General features: G+C 36.8%; 1 protein-coding gene across 1 annotated transcript in view; it reads left to right on the forward strand.

The window, feature by feature from the left end:
- The window catches only part of LOC104514879 (neuroblastoma-amplified sequence-like), a gene marked incomplete at its 3' end in the record, with an annotated part of 34,861 nt that overhangs the window by 10,443 nt on the left and 8,143 nt on the right, over nucleotides 1-16,275 (forward strand). The window contains exons 4-9 of the mRNA XM_010158682.1: nucleotides 2,748-2,977; nucleotides 5,796-5,906; nucleotides 9,259-9,509; nucleotides 11,853-12,187; nucleotides 14,297-14,515; nucleotides 14,761-14,963. Of these exons, the coding sequence (XP_010156984.1) occupies nucleotides 2,748-2,977; nucleotides 5,796-5,906; nucleotides 9,259-9,509; nucleotides 11,853-12,187; nucleotides 14,297-14,515; nucleotides 14,761-14,963 (1,349 nt within the window). The remainder of the gene's footprint in view (nucleotides 1-2,747; nucleotides 2,978-5,795; nucleotides 5,907-9,258; nucleotides 9,510-11,852; nucleotides 12,188-14,296; nucleotides 14,516-14,760; nucleotides 14,964-16,275) is intronic.

Raw genomic sequence — 16,275 nt, forward strand, 5'->3', positions numbered from 1 at the left:
TAATTTACCTGTCTTGGTAATTAGTATTAATTTAAGTTATTGTTGTAAATAAGGTAATTTGTCACGATGAGGCACAACTAATGTGTTATACAGGAAATTTATTAAAAATATTAATTTTCATCTTCAGCAGCTGTTTGAAAAGTGGCTACATCAGAAGGGTTTTGTCTTTTTAAAAATACTTTCAAGATTGTCTTTGTGTACTTTATGAACATTGTGGTGGGCCGTGCACTGAAAGAAGAGTGCTGACATTGGATTCTACTCTTCCTAATGGAGAGAGGGGAAACCTACAATAAGAGACCAAATTTACCCTCATAGGCTGTCAGAGGGACCTGCCTTTCTCACTGGACTGTACAGAGGATTTAGGCAATTGTGTTAAATAGGCTACCTCATCTTGCTCTGGCTGTCTGTCTTTCCATGCTCTGTTTTCTAGTGTATCACCTAAAATGAGATACCAGGGTACATAATAAGCACTGGATTGGTTTCCAGCTGATGTGATTGTATTATAGAGGCACTGCTCTGCCTGCCTGTATCTTTTCTGGGGTTTTGTTATTCTGTTACCAATCTCCTAAGCAACCTTGAAAGAACTACTGATGTTGTTTATAAAATCAATGAGTTTGCAGTGTTTAGAGGGCTTCAGAAAAGTATCATGTGGTGAGGCAAAAGGATGCCCTGTAGCATTTAATATGACTTGGTGAGCAGACTGTCAGCTAAGACTTGAAAAGGGGAAAAAAAAAGATCAATTTAGAATGACCAGCAAGTCACAGAAAAATTCAAGCATGCCTCAAGATTCAAACGTCTGGTGCGTGTTTTACCCTGCTGTGCACTCGGGGTAGTGTTTGTATGTTTAGCTTCTAATTTAGCAGAATCTTTCTGTAATAAAAACTAAGTATATTTTTCCAGTATGTTCTACATTTTTGAGATCACAGCGGTTACATCAGCTGTTTCTTTTAGAAAATACTTCAGCTACAGATGGCACCCCCTGGTATTTATGGTGGCCCTTCTGGCATCACTCCTTCAGTGGGTGCTGCACAGAAGTCACGGCGCTTCCTTGCAGCATCATGCTGCTGGTGGCTTGCTTTTTCACAGAAGAGAGAGACCAAGGTATCGAGTGTGCCGAGTGGGTACCTGCAGCACACAGCTGTGTTCAGGTGGAGGTGCCTAGACGTAGCCACTGTTCTGCTCTTCAGATAACTGGGGACTCTGCGGTACATGCATTCCTCTCTCATTTCAAACATGCAGACTGTATTTTCATCATGTTCTGAATTGTTGCTTTGCTGTGTGGGTTTTTGACTACAGAATATAGTACTTGTTTAAATATGCACCTGATGCATAATATCTAGTAGATGAAATATATAATAATATCTGGTAGATGTAAAACTGAACATGAGCCGGCAGTGTGCGCGGGCAGCCCAGAAACTGAGCTGTATCCTGGGCCACATCAGGAGAAGTGTGGCCAGCAGGTCGAGAGAGGTGATTCTCCCACTCTGCTTTTGTGAGACCCCACCTGCAGTACTGCATCCAGCTGTGGAACCCTCAACATGAGAAGGATATAGACCAGTTGGAATGAGTCCAGAGGAGGCCACGAAGATGATCTAAAGACTGGAGCACCTCTGCTATGGGGACAGGCTGAGAGAGTTGGGCTTGTTCAGCCTGGAGAAGAGAAGGCTCTGGGGAGACCTTATTGCACCCTTCCAGTACCTGAAGGGGCTACAAGGAAGCTGGGGGGGACTTTTTACAAGGGCCTGTAGTGACAGGACAAGGGGTAACAGGTTTAAATTGAAAGTGGGGAGGTTTAGATTAGATATCGGGAAGAAGCTCTTCACGGAGAGGGTGGGGAGGCACTGGAACAGGTTGCCCAGAGAAGCTGTGGATGCCCCCTCCCTGGAAGTGTTCAAGGCCAGGCTGGATGAGGCTTTGAGCAACCTGGTCTAGTGGAAGGTGTCCCTGCCCATGGCAGGGGGGTTGGAACTAGATGATCTTTAAGGTCCTTTCCAGCCCAAACCATTCTATGATTCTATGATCTAACCCAGAAAAGTAAGTTTTATTTGTAATTAAGATGTTTTGAAAGCAAAGGTTGTCCTAATCCATGGATAATCAGTATTTAATTAGTTGAAGATGTTGGAGCGTAAGTGATGCCTTGAGTGTAATTTCCAGGTCCTGCAACACTTCCCTTTCTTTGAAGGTATTAGTGATGGACACTTAAAATGCTAATCTGTTCCTCAGATCAGTTTTGTATCATAGAAGTGTAGAAATTCAGAAATAGAATTTCAGTAACAAAAAACCCCTGTTTGCAACATTGTTTCCATTCTTATTTTTGAAGTAGAGTCTCTGTTTTACTGTAAATTTAAACCTGTTGTGTTTGTAATTGAGGAGAGATTTGCTAGTTTTCTTTGATTTGTTCAAGTGTGTTAGCAACCAGTTACCTAGTCCAACGTTAATAAAAATGAGGACTTTAAAACAACTAATTTCAGTCAGTGAAGTACTCGTTACTATTAATTTAATTAGGTAAGGTTTTTATTGGAATTGTTATAGCATATGGAATATTCTAAAACCTTTCAAAAGGATAAATTTTAATGCCATAACAAATAGCCCTTACAGAAAATTTAGAATTCTGTTGTACTCAAAACTTATCAAAAGTTTAAACAAATATTTCACTCTTGAACACAGGGATCAATTATAAAGTGATTTTTTTTTCTTTGCAGAAAATTACAGTGCTTTTTTTAGTTTGCTGTCAATTATTTTCACAGGCTGATCCAAAAGAGTTGATTCAGGTGGTCACTAAGTATGTTAGTCAGTATGGCTATACAGACTGGCCTGAAGAAATCGCCACTTTGATAAATCAGCTGCATTACTACAATGAACGACTACTGGATTTTACCCAGGCTCAGATTCTGCAAGGACTTGGCAAAGGAGTGGATGTGCAGAGGTTTACAGCAGATGGGCAGTACAAGAGAGAAACAATACTAGGATTGGCAGAGTAAGTAACGTCTATTATGTTTATTTTCTTTATTTTAAAATGGAATTACTTTAAGCTTTAAATCGGAAAAGTAAATTGAAGGTAGTGCTGACCTTTGGAAGGGATAAGTTACCAGTTTCTTTAGATATTTACATTGTAACACTGCTACATTTGGAGCCTTTTCTGTTCAAGTACTCCACTTAAATGTTGCTCAAATAAATGGATGGATACCTTTTAATGGAAGCTGTAGCTCTTTGTTTATTAACTGCTCATATTAAAGTTAATCAGGGATGAATGAAATCAGAGCATAGCTGGAGGTCTGATCTCTTCCTTTCATCTCCTGTAAACCTTCCCTAGCAGTCTATTGGGGTGTGCCCAAGCATCAGTCTGTAATCAACTAGAGTTAAAAAAAAAAAAGCTAATAAACTGTATTTTACTTTTAATAATTCAGTTAAAGCTACTGTATATTACAGTATTTTTTCCCCATAGTCATTGGGAAGTACTGAAGCCTTCACTGCAAATCTTCTGATATTTAGAATGCTTTTGTCTCATCATTCAGTTATCCAGTTATGTCTCATCATTCAGAGCAGGAAAAAAGGAAAGATAGTGTAGCACTGTCTTTCATTTAATTAACATCTGCATACATGTACTTTAAGCTATGAATAAGTCAAGAATATGCTTGAACTCTATATGTTTTGAAAACAGTCACAAATGAATAACTGCTAGACTGTGAAAGATCTGGGCAATGAGAAGCCTTTAATATAATTTTCAACCTAGTTTTAAACTACTTTGTGCATGAAGCTTTTGAAGAGCAAATTAGATGTTTACAATGTTCCACCTATGTAGGTACTCACAGCTACAATTCCAATAGATACGTGTTAGTAATAAAACATTGATATGAAGTTCTGAATGAGTGTAAGCTCAGTGTTTGAAGAGTAAGCTGCTGCACTGCATCTATAAAATCTATACCTGTGTAATTTTTGACACTGCATTCATAAAAACAGCTTGTAAGCATCTTTTAATGTTGCCATTGGAGTTAAGCTCTTTTGTATATATTGCTCACTGAGCACATACCATCAGTATGTATACATCAGTCGTATGTCACTAGGTGAACGTTACATCTCGATGATTATCTACAGTAACTTCAGTACAAAAATCCTTCTGTTATTACAGGTATTTTATATGCCAGCACATTTACATTATCATCCAACGCTCCTTTAGATACTGTCTTTTGTAAAAATAAAGGAAATATGAAGAGAAAGTTCCTAAGTATACCTAAGTAGAGATCGAAGAACAGTATGAGAGAGTTGTAAAAATAAGGCTTCATACCATGTGGATGAGAGTGGTAGTTCCATATTAGGCAGCTGCAAGGATCCAATTAGTTACTTGCTCAGCTTGCAGCTTCCTTAATCTTCTCAGTTGACTCAATCTGCATTTTCTAATGAAAACAATGCAAATTCAATATATTTGTGTAGCATATTTTTTCTTATTTTACATTATCATTAAGTGCCTCATGTTTTTAATCTTTTATGAGGTGCTGTTTGCAGGAACAACACCTGGAAGTGATGATATCTTATTTACAAAACAGCTTTGTACTAGAATGAACAATTTGCTAAAAGTACTTAACAAATAGTTGTCAATTTTATCTTCCATATTTGGTGTATTGTCATTAGAGCTTATTATGCATTATTTATCACATATTTAAAGATCTGGGTGCCTCACAGACTTAATCAAGATTAGTTCTTAGGCAGTTAATAATTTATTTGGGTAATATAGAGCCAGAAAATATCTGAAAAAGAATTAGGGAAAGTAGAGCAAGACTGAATGGGACTTCTTGAGTAATCAGGTGATGTCCCATGTGGCTTTGGGCCAGCTATGTTGTATAAGGTTTCTAAATTGTTCTTTTTCTTTAGGCCGGTTTTTGGGTGGCTCTGAGGTCTTCAGTCCTTCACTGCTTCTCTTGAAATGCTGAAATTAGAAGTTGATTTTAATGACTTGATACCAATTTCTTCCTTGTCTTACATCACTGATCTGGAATACTTATTTTAGATTTTTAGAAAAGTGGTGTGCCTGTCAATCAACTTGAATTGTTAACTTAGCTTGTGCTTACTGGGTTCTCAGAATGTTTTGGTGCATATGAACTACGTCCCTTTCCAGAAGGTCCTGTATAAAAATTAGTAAAAATTAATATAAGTTAACTTCAGGCATTCCTACTTAACAGATTTTCCATCTATTGTTGTGTTAACCAATATATACAGTAATAGAAAATTGGGGTTTAATATTTCTTGGACATTTACACAGTGGAGCTGGACATTTTCACATCTTCTTTTAGTCTGCAAGTACTAAGTTTCTGCCTGTGAATTTTTGGGACGAGCTTTGAGGTCCTATATACCAGTTGTGCTAAAAGACTGACTTGCAACTACATCAGGTAAATGCCAACTGTGACACGTTGCATCCTTTATCACTTTGTAATTGAAATTAAATTAAAACAGAGGTTTTTGCTTTAGCACAATGGATAAGCAGAAACTGTCACTGAGTACCAAAATAGATGTGGAATAGATACCTGTCCCTGGAATATCTCTGTAGTTTGATTCTGTTTTTTCTGTGGTTTATGTGTGTTTTTCCACATAGAGCACTGAGTATATACAGATGCAAGGAGATACACCATGTATTTTTATTTAACTGTGATTCAAACTAGTGAATAAAATCTAGATTCTTGGTTTGTGAGGGAAAAAAAAAGGTATTACTTTTCTAATGCAAATATTTATGGTCATGTCACATCTCTAGTGTAACTTGGTGTAACTTTTCCTTGTTTTCTTTCATGTCTTACCTGTATAAGAACACTTGAGGAAAATGTCTACAAGATTGCTGTTTCTTTGGCTCAGCGATACAGTGTTCCACTTTGGGAAGTTTACATGACCCATCTGGAATTTTTATTCACTGACAGTGGGTAAGTTGTCTCCCCTGCAAATACACATACGGTTCTGTTACACAGAAATATGTGAAAACTTAGGAAAAAAGGAAGGATGATGGTAGTAGGGTTTGGTTAGCATTATCTAATTTTTTGTGTTCTGATAGTTTTGGAATTTTTGTAGTTTTCCATGTGGTGCTTTTTTAACCATCTACAAAAATAGGTGTTACAAGCAAGGATGGAAGTTCACAGGTGTCTTACTGGTTCTTCTAAGTATCCTGGGACTTTTGTTTCAGATTTTAGGTTTCCTTGACTTTGCTTAGCGCTCTCATCTGATAGCAACTTATCTTGTATTTAATTGGAATATGTTCTGAAGCTTCATAGTCTTTATATAAGTATTTATTTTAATATGAAAGCTTTACTGTTTATTGATCTACCTAACAGTGAAGGAAATAATTGTGTTGGAGCTTCCCGTTCACATTATTTATATGTTCAGCTCAGTTTCATGTCTTTATAGAAGCACTTTGTTTACAGTATGTTTTTGGAACTGTTCTAGCCCATAAGATTATGGCAGACCAGACCTGGCATGGGAGGATGGGGGCGGAGGGGGTGGGCTGGGCATGAAGGAAGGGATGCTTTTGATTTCTGTTCAAGGGTTGGTGGGAGAAAGGCCCTGGAACCATCCCCACCTTTTTTTTTTTTTTTTTTAAACTTTGACATTTTGTCAGTCAGACAAATACTTTTTGCCCACTGAAAGATGAATAAACCCATTTGATGAAAGACTAAGCTCCTTGCCTGAACAGTGCATGCAGGTGACAGTGATATAGAGCCCCCTGAGTAATCCAGCAGCTCTTATCTCTTGTTCTGACAGACATGCTCAGATTAGTCTGGTTTGTTTCAAATTTTAAATTGTGAAAGCAGCTTTAGCTTGCAGCAGTATTTGTGCCTCTCTTAACATTAACAATTAATTAAAAAGCATTAAAATGTTTTATAAAACATGAGGCATAAAAAAACAAAGCCTGATAGATGCTGTTGCAAGATCTGAGAAGATGAAATAATATTCTGCAATTTTCTTTACTTCCCCCAGAAAACAGAGAAGTTATACCCTCTAAATTTTGCTGCTGCTCAATTATTTAGTGCTTTAAACAAAGTAGCTAGTCAGGGTATAAACAGGGCAGCACAGGGATGAATGCGAAGGAGCCAGCTGACTTCTCTGGGACTAGAATATTGCCGAAGGTATTATGCAACAGTTTTCTATCATTTTTTTTGTTCTTGTCCTCCATGAGTTAGTATTCATAGAATTTTGAAATCGCTGAAGTACAAAGTAACAACCTTTTCCCTAATGAAATTCAAAAAACTTGAAAATTGGTGTATAATAGCATAAGATGCTGCTAAGCATGATTTTGTTGTATCATAATCTCATTTTAAAGTTGATTGACAGCGTATGGCCATTACGGTATATTTTAGTCTTGGGATTATGGCATTAATAATGCATGCCTCATTATGCATTCATTCTGAACTGAAAAGAAGTTTATTCTAAGACTCAATCTCTTTAACCAAATACGCAGTGTTTCTATAAGCCACATTATGTAGAGAGAAGCTCAGAAAAAGCATTTACATAGTTTGTATTAACTATTTCTACGATTACTCGATGAATAAACTTCACGTTTTTCTGTTATGCTGTGAATTTGAGTCTGATGAAAATGGTTTAGAATTGCATTTTTAAAAAATTCAGTGGAAATTTAATTGTTTCTTTTGAAGAATATGATTACATTTAATTACCAAAAATCTATAAAAATGCATTTTATGATTTGAATGACAGGCAAACATAAAATTTCCTATCACAGAATCTATTATTCCAGAATCTTTCTGAACAACATAATGAATCCTTCCTATCCACTGCCAGCCCCACCTCAAAAACACATGGCAAACCTCTGTAAATCCTGTTGATATAAGTTAATGTTCATCTAGCCTTTAGTTTGAACTTTTGAGTGTGCATAGGAAAATGTATTCAGATCACACTCTTGAAATACGTCAGATCCCAGTGTCTGTTTTGTCTGATGTTAAGAGTGAATGATGCTTTATTTCCATTAATATTGTACTTATTTCCATTAATATGATAGAACATGGCAAATAACAAGAATTTAGAAAATTACAGTAATGCTTACAGGGTTAAAAACACAACTGGGGTAGGTTCCTAGATATAAAAATAACTGAAAGATAATTTATTCTCTATCAGAAATCAGAGAATAATTTTTAAACTGAGAGAAGGTTGTGTTTGTGGTATTTGCTGCAAGAAAATCATTTTTAGGAATGAAACTCAGACATATTTTACTTGGATATCAGAGAAACACTAACTTGTGTCACATTTATATGTAGGTGAAATTGATGTTGAAATTCTAATTTAATCAATTCTAAAGGTTTAAGAAATTCAAATGGGATTAAAATACATCAGATTTCCAAGTGAAAAGTATTAGCTACCATGGCATGTGATTGGGCTCTGGGGACAGCCAACGTGATAGTCATCTATAGGTGACTTCTTTCATCAGATTTTAGGGAAAACTTTCAGTTGAGAAAGGTCTAAACGTAAGATGAGACTTCTTTGATATACACCCATTTTTATCCTAGCTGAGCAAAAAAGGAGCGATTACATTCAGCTCGCTCTCATGTAGTCAGCTGGAAATGTCTGAATTCATGCTGTGAAAGAGCTAATGTATTCTTTTCAAAAGGGTCGGGAAAAAATTTCCTGCAGCAGTGAGTCTGGCTGAGGTCAACCCAAGTCTTGCTGATATTGTTGTAAGTTTTCATGGATGACAGTTTGAGAGGAAACTTGATAAAACCGTCAAAGAATATATGCTAAGCATGAATAATAGTGTCAAATAGATTAACTAGTGAGCAAGAGCCGATTTTCAGTGATAATATCTCTCAAAGCATGCACAGATGATCATCTATTATGGAAAATAGAATGTAATAGATTGGGAAAGCTTCTGATTGGAAGATAGGTTTTTCTAGCATCTCTCAGCCATAAGGTTTTTTTTAAATTTGTTTGACTTTTAAAAAAACTTTCTGTACCAAAGGCTCTGGACATATGTCTACTTTTTCATATACCTATAATTAGAGATGTGAAATGCTACAAATCCCACTTCAGTATTTGTTAATCTGCATGTCCAAGTCAACAGGTAACATCAGGAAATACAAGAGCATCTTACATCTTGTTTATGGTGAATAGCAACTATCTAAATATTTATGAATGGGTATTTATTCTTTCAGAATGTTTTACAAAGTTAAACCTTAAATAAAGGAAAGTATTATCTGGTCTCCCAAGTGTGCATCTGAAGAGTCTTTCATGGCATGTCCAGGCCTTTAAAGCCCAAACTATTTCTAAACGCAGGTTATCAACACTGGAAATAGAAGAAAGAGCACAAAGTCTTGGTCTCTTTGAGACTTTGAAAACCAGTCCGGAAACCTTACATGAACACATGGTTAAATATGTCTACCCAAGTATTGAAGGTAGAGATCACCAGCGATTGCTTTATTATTTTACACTCCTTGAAAACTGTGGCTGCTCAGAAATGGTGAAGCATGCTGTTAAACCTGAAACTCACATCCGACTCCTGAAAAAGTTCAAAGCAGTTGCACCAGGTAGGAGAGTGCCTGTTTCTGTTCTTCATAGTTGTATTTATTATTCTGTTATGTGAATGTTGACATGATTATTCTTATCTAGTTTATACTCTCCAGGTAATTTATTTTCAATTAACCTATCAGATGAATGCAAATAATTTAGTAGGTTAGTCATATCTTATAATATTAAGTTCCTTCTCTTCATATTACTGAAAATTTTGTTTACTCTATCACACCAAGCAAAAAATATTTAAAACCAGGTTTCTGTTGGTGATATAAGCTAAAATTATTGGCAGTGGCTCATAGTGAATTTTTAAAGAAAAGAATACAGACATCCTAGTGCATAGTTTTTAACACTGTAAGCCTAACATGAATATTGTCAAAGGACTTGACAGTTTACCTTTCAGAATTATGCAATATCTCAGGAACTTGAAGCATATTTTTGGTTTACTTTAAAGAGTGTAATTCTATTTTGTGTTTTATCCTTGATATTAGCTTTTGCAGAACTACATTATTTGTCCTCCTATGTTATCAGACAATACCTATAAAAGTGAGCTGCTGGAAAACACTCTGAAATTTTGAATACAGTTTCAACTTGCTTGCTTATCAAGTATTTACAGTATCTTTAATTTCATCTGAATAACTCCAAATTCAGTTTCAGAATGAAAAATACACACTGTGTGGGATTTCCTGCTGTGGGGATGAATTGATTGTTCAATACTGGAACCTCACATCTATCAGACACTAACTTTCCTGAAGAATTTAGAGAGATTGTGCATATCAATTAATGCCCTGAAGGAAGAAAAAGGGCATTATTTTTTGGAGGGGGAGTAAGGGTTACCTTCAGTTCTTACTGATGTTTTTAAATACTCAGGTTCTTGGGCGTTTCTCAGGGGGGAAAAAAAAATCTGTCAAGAAGTTTGCCTTCAAGTATTGTTTGCCTTCAAAATTATTCTTAAACATTGCTCAGAAAAAAAGCCCTAGGACTACCCATCAGCCATAAATTAGGCAATTCGGTAAGAATTTAAATCTGTTGTATTACACCCTAATTAAAACTCTCAATATTCAGCACAATTTACAGATAGTAGGGAAGGAAGAACATTAAAATGTTTGTAGACGTCACAGGCCCTCAGTATATGAAGAAATACATGGCAATAGAAGTAAGTTGAATTAGGAATTATATATACAGAGAATAAGGTAGTATGGTTGCTAGAAATATTTTGTTGTTACTAAAATAATTTGAGAGTTTTCTTCCTGTAGGAACTACAGTACTAGCAGGACTCTTATTATGTAGATATCTGTGTAAATGGATCTACATGTTCTGTCTCTATCCAGTTGACCTTAAGGTAGTTTATTTGTGGTTAGTGCCTTGCGTTTTGGCTAAGATAAGTAGTAAGTGCTAATTGTTACATGATCAGAATACATCTTTTTTAATTAATGAAGAATTATGTCTTGAGGTGAGTGAGGTTTTCTATGATTTATAATAAAAAATAGTAGCATGATCATACATACTGTATATGTATGCTTGAATCTTTGAGAATCCATGTTTTTAGTTTATATTGAAATGTAACGTTAAGATATGTTCCAGGGATTGACAGATTTCACATCTGACATCATAAAATCACAGTCTTATCTGTATACAAACTTGTCTTCCTCCCCAGTCTGTCAGTATGTATGTTTGTAAAAGGAGATGGAGTAGAGTGTTTCTAGTTCTGCAGATACTGGTTTGGTACTGATTGTTTTACACATAAATGCAGAGATTCAATACATTTCTGAATGAAATGTACTCTGCTCTGGTGAGACCCCACCTGGAGTCCTGCGTCCAGCTGTGGAGCCCTCAACATCAGAAGGATATTGACCACTTGGAGCGAGTCCAGAGGAGGCCACAAAGATGCTCAGAGGGCTGGAGCACCTCTCCTATGACGAAAGGCTGCAAGAATGGGGCTTGTTCAGCCTCGAGAAGAGAAGGCTCCGAGGAGACGTTATTGCAGCCTTCCAGTACCTGAAGGGGCTACCAGGGGAATGGGAGAGGACTTTTTACAAGAGCCTGTAGTGACAGGACAAGGGGGAATGGGTTTAAATTGACAATGGGGGGGATTAGATTAGATATCAGGAAGAAATTCTTCACGGAGAGGGTGGTGAAGCACTGGAACAGGTTGCCCAGAGAAGCTGTGGATGCCCCACCCCTGGAAGTGTTCAAGGCCAGGCTGGATGAGGCTTTGAGCAGCCTGGTCTAGTGGAAGGTGTCCCTGCCCATGGCAGGGGGGTTGGAACTAGATGATCTTCAAGGTCCCTTCCAACCCAAACTATTCTATGATTTAACTATGAATAACTTTTGTTTAACTGTTTCTCCTCTGTCAATAGGTCTTAATTATAAAAAGCTAACAGATGACAATGGAAACCCATTGGAAACACTGGAGCCCATCCTTACAAGTCAAAATATCTTGTCTATTTCCAAACTGGCTCCCAAAATTCCTAAAAAGGATGGCGGCATGCTGTCACCAAGTGCTATTTATGCTGTCTGGTTACAAAAACTTTTTTGGGATAGTGATCACCATCTCATTAAAAAAAGACCAGAAACCATGGATGAGTGGCTACATGCATATGATGTGTGTTCAAAGTACTTGGATAGACTTGATCCAGGTGATATCGTCACTGTTATTGATGAAATTACCTTTTCTTCAAAAGCTGTCACAAAGGTAAGCAGATATATTTGAAGAATTTCAGGCCTCCGGTGAAGTGCAATTGATTATAGTATCAAGGAGAAAGTCTTGGTGAATTTTTACATTTTTCGTTTTACAGCTTTTAAAACTAAATATGTAAACTTACCTTCCTCTGCTTACCTCTTCTCTTTGTGCCTGCCACTTTATAGAAAGATTCTTTTTCAGTTAGAGGAGTTAGCTCTCTGGATAAGAGAGTTTTTGATAGAACCATGTATTGTGGTTCAGCCAAGAAAATTATATTCTTCTTGTGTGTGTGTTTATTTTCCTTTTGCTCATCCTCAAATTCACTGTGCTGCAGGCTTGTGTTTAGTACCAGGCTTTTGCATTCTGAATAGGATGCTCCACAGAGAAGTGTTCCAGACCAATGTCTATGGTTTCTAGGCACTGTAATAATATAAATGATAAACTCTGTTGTAATCTCCATCTGGCTGAACACCTGTTACTGAAAGGATGTGCTTTGATGTCCATACCTTATATTACTAGATCTGCAGTTTCGTTTTGCCCAGTGAAACATACTTAGAAGGATATTTCTAATGTAAAGTTTTACCCATGCTTTCATATGTATCTTCACTGCCAAGCACAAAAGAGATGAGATTTCTTAGATGAGATTTCTTAGATATTTCCTTATTAAAAGATCCTGAGATGTCTTTACTAACTTCATCTGAAATAGAAAGATGATAAATAAGAGGTGCTTTGTGGTTGGTTTGTGTTGGGTATGGTGGTTTTTTTGGTGTCTCTGTCTTCTCTGTTCTGGATTGTGCTTGTTTTCAAGAGATGTTTATTTACTATGTTCAGTGACATGTCACTTGTTCCCTCTTTGCATATTGTTTCAGTGTTCCCATTATATTAATATAAATTTATTGAAACACTTCTAACCTGTATGTATTCCAAAATCGGGGGTGGGGGTGGGGGTGGAAAGTTATTCATTGAAATCCTGGAAAATGAAAAACTTTGTCAGCATGAAATGTATGCTTTGATCTGTCTGTCACGCTACTAATAGACCAACACAGGTTATCTTAACCCCATCAGCTGTCTCTTAGGCTTGTTCAGCAGAACTGCTGTCTTAAGTGTTTTGATCCTTTTTATCTTGGAAGCATGCTGAGTGTTTCATGCTTAGCAGGAAAGACTGATACCCTGAAATCTCAGTTGCCAGACCTGACCTTGGACTGAAGTATCCAGGGTATGACTCATGTCTTTATAGCTCTTGGACTTACAGCTGTAGCTGTGTCTTTCCTCAATTAAAAGCACAACTATGCTGCAAGTACTGTCTGTATAGAGTATTTCCATCTATATCCTTTTCTAAAATGCTCACGGTTTCTGGAAGCCTGGGAGTCTGTGATTGTTGCCCAGACGCCATTCCGAAATCCTAAATTCCATTCTGATATGCTGGAATGACCCTTTCATACTAGATGGAGGGGGTAGGGAGAAGTTTTGTTCGGTGTCTGAATGACGGTGTTTAGAAATTCAAACTTTGAGAAGTGTAATGCGGGCAAAAAACCCAACAGACTTCCTTGTTTCAATTTAATGGCTAGATACATCTAGTTGTACCAGTCTTTTAAAATAGTAACTCACTGGTTTTTACCGGTTGTGCTTAAAACAGATTTATTTAGAAGTTATAGAATTCCTACTGGGTGGGTTTTTTTTTGCTTATGATTATAGTCTTAGACATACCTTTTAAACAGTGATCTAAACCTAACAAAACTAACTTTAACTTAATCATCAACATTTGGGATTTTCACTTAATTTTGTAAAACAATCCCCAGACATCTCACAATGCAGGATGAAAAACCCAAACATTATAAGGTGGCAGTGTACAAAAATCATGAGTATTATTAGGGAAAATAAGTTCTGTATGATTTCATATGATGCAGATTTAATGTCAGTAAAACAAAGGAGAACATAAGAAGGTAATGGAGTACTGATGCTTTTAAAATAAATTAGCAATAAAGAATAGGGTTGCTTCTCTTGTAGTACTTCATTTAGTTTTATGCTGTGCCATAGAACAGTGGAACCACCTGACTTCTAGGCACTGCTCTAATACAAATAGTAGTGATGAATCATTAAATATTGAATAATCTTTTTCAGCTGCCTGTTGAAGCTAGGATAGAAGTGACCAAGAAGGCTATTAAAGCAGTCAAACATATTTCTGAAAAATCAAGAAAAAAAACTTCTGAGAATGACATGGAAGACGCTGAAAATGCATCTGTTGCTTATGAAGAAACTCTGAATCACCTGAAGCAGTCTCTTGCTCATCTGGAAACACTCACTCATAGTTTTATTACTTACTTGAAAAACAGCGAACAGGTAATGATTACTGATCAGGTGCTTGTTGAGTGTTGCCGTGACTAGTGATGGACATCAATCTCGTGTCATATTTTATTAAAGTTTTGTAGCTTTGTTTTTGTTGACTTGGTGTTTGAAAATTCACTTCCATCAAGCTTTTCCTTTTTGTTGTGTATGTTAAATCTTGGTAGAAGGAGAATGAATGATACATCCCTGTAAAGAGAGTCCACTGTTTCATGTTCAAAAAAAAAATTATCTGTTCACAGGATAAACTACAGAATTATGCCTATTTATATGATTTGTCAAGGTCAGAGAAAGAAAAAATCCGTGATCAAGCAGTAACTATGTGTATAGATGGTCAACCCCTGGACATGATACAACAGTTTTTACAAGTGCCTGTTGGAGATGCAGGTCTTTCTCCCAAGGATGTTGTCCAGTGTGCTATTAAAAAAATTGTGTGTGCATTAAGGTAAGTACACTGCCATAATTAAGCCCAAAGATCTTTCTTCTGCTTTTTTGGTGGGTTATTTGGTTGGTTGGTTGGGGTTGGTTGGTTGATTGGGGTTTTTTTTGTACTGAGTACTTGTTTGCTTTGGATGTCTGGATTTTGCAGCAAATTGGGGCAGTAACAGGAAATGAGTACTTGGATTGTTTGTGTTCCTGTTTATGTATAATGTTATATTCAGATAAGACAGTTATATTCAGTTACGTTTTTCTGAATTTGGGAAGCCTGGGCAGCCTGAACAAAGGCAGCCACAGAATTTACCCTATTCACAGGAGGGTGCATCTCAGTTAAAAACGCCGTCTTTACAATATTGTTCCGTTATTTGTGTGTGAGTGCTTGTGAATTTTTTGAGAATTTACAGTTGCATATATTTCTTTGCTCTTAAACAGTCAAAAGGCAGTATTGTTAGAAATGGTGGGTACCTCATGCAGGTATGTGGGCAGTAGAGGCACAGCAGTGGCTGTTGCCACATCAGCTAGTCCTGTAGCAAGTGCAGTTTCCATATTTGGAATAATTTGCTGGGGTATTTTTGAGAGCTGTTCTTCGTGGTTTTTATTTGCAAGGTTTTGAAAAATGTGTCTGCCTGTCATTAACATATTAGCTATGCATTTTTCTTCTTAGTTCTTGTAAACAATGCTTCTTTGGTTTGTGTTCTTCCTCTTCCATCTCCCATTATCACACCCTTCTCCCACATTAAACAGCAAGTGCTTTGTACTTCCTACAGCACTTAAAAGCAAGAATGATACCCTAAACGCCCCCAACCTGCTAACTTCTTTGAGAAAAACAGGTTTCTGATGTGAGGGAGGGGATTGTTTTCCTCAACTCCTTTAGTGTTGTCATTGTTACGGTTTCTTGCTGTTATTAGTGCCGTCATGCTATGAGCAATCCCACACATTGTACCAGAAGCAAGGCTTTTTCTCCCATCTTTTTCTGGGATTCACAGCTATAAACCTCAACAACTGTCTTTTCCATGTCATGACACACAAGCCAAATAACTGCTGTGTTCATGCAACTCCAGCAAACAGTCATCTGTTATGTTAAAATTATGGAGAAATAGGCTAGGAGAACAGAAAATGCAAAATAACTTATTTTCCACGCAATTTATCCTTGCACATCCCTGAAAATTTCTGTTGAGATTTGGGCGAGACCTGGATGATACAAAGGAACATGAAACATTGACGCTGACTATCTTAATCTCATTAACATCAAGTTTAAAGTTTGTGTTAACTTGAATACAATGATCTTTTAGTTTAATATATTCTTTGGATCCAGTCTT

This window comes from Eurypyga helias, unplaced genomic scaffold, assembly GCF_000690775.1.
Source record: "Eurypyga helias isolate BGI_N326 unplaced genomic scaffold, ASM69077v1 scaffold649, whole genome shotgun sequence".
In the NCBI taxonomy this organism is placed as follows: Eukaryota; Metazoa; Chordata; class Aves; order Eurypygiformes; family Eurypygidae; genus Eurypyga; species Eurypyga helias.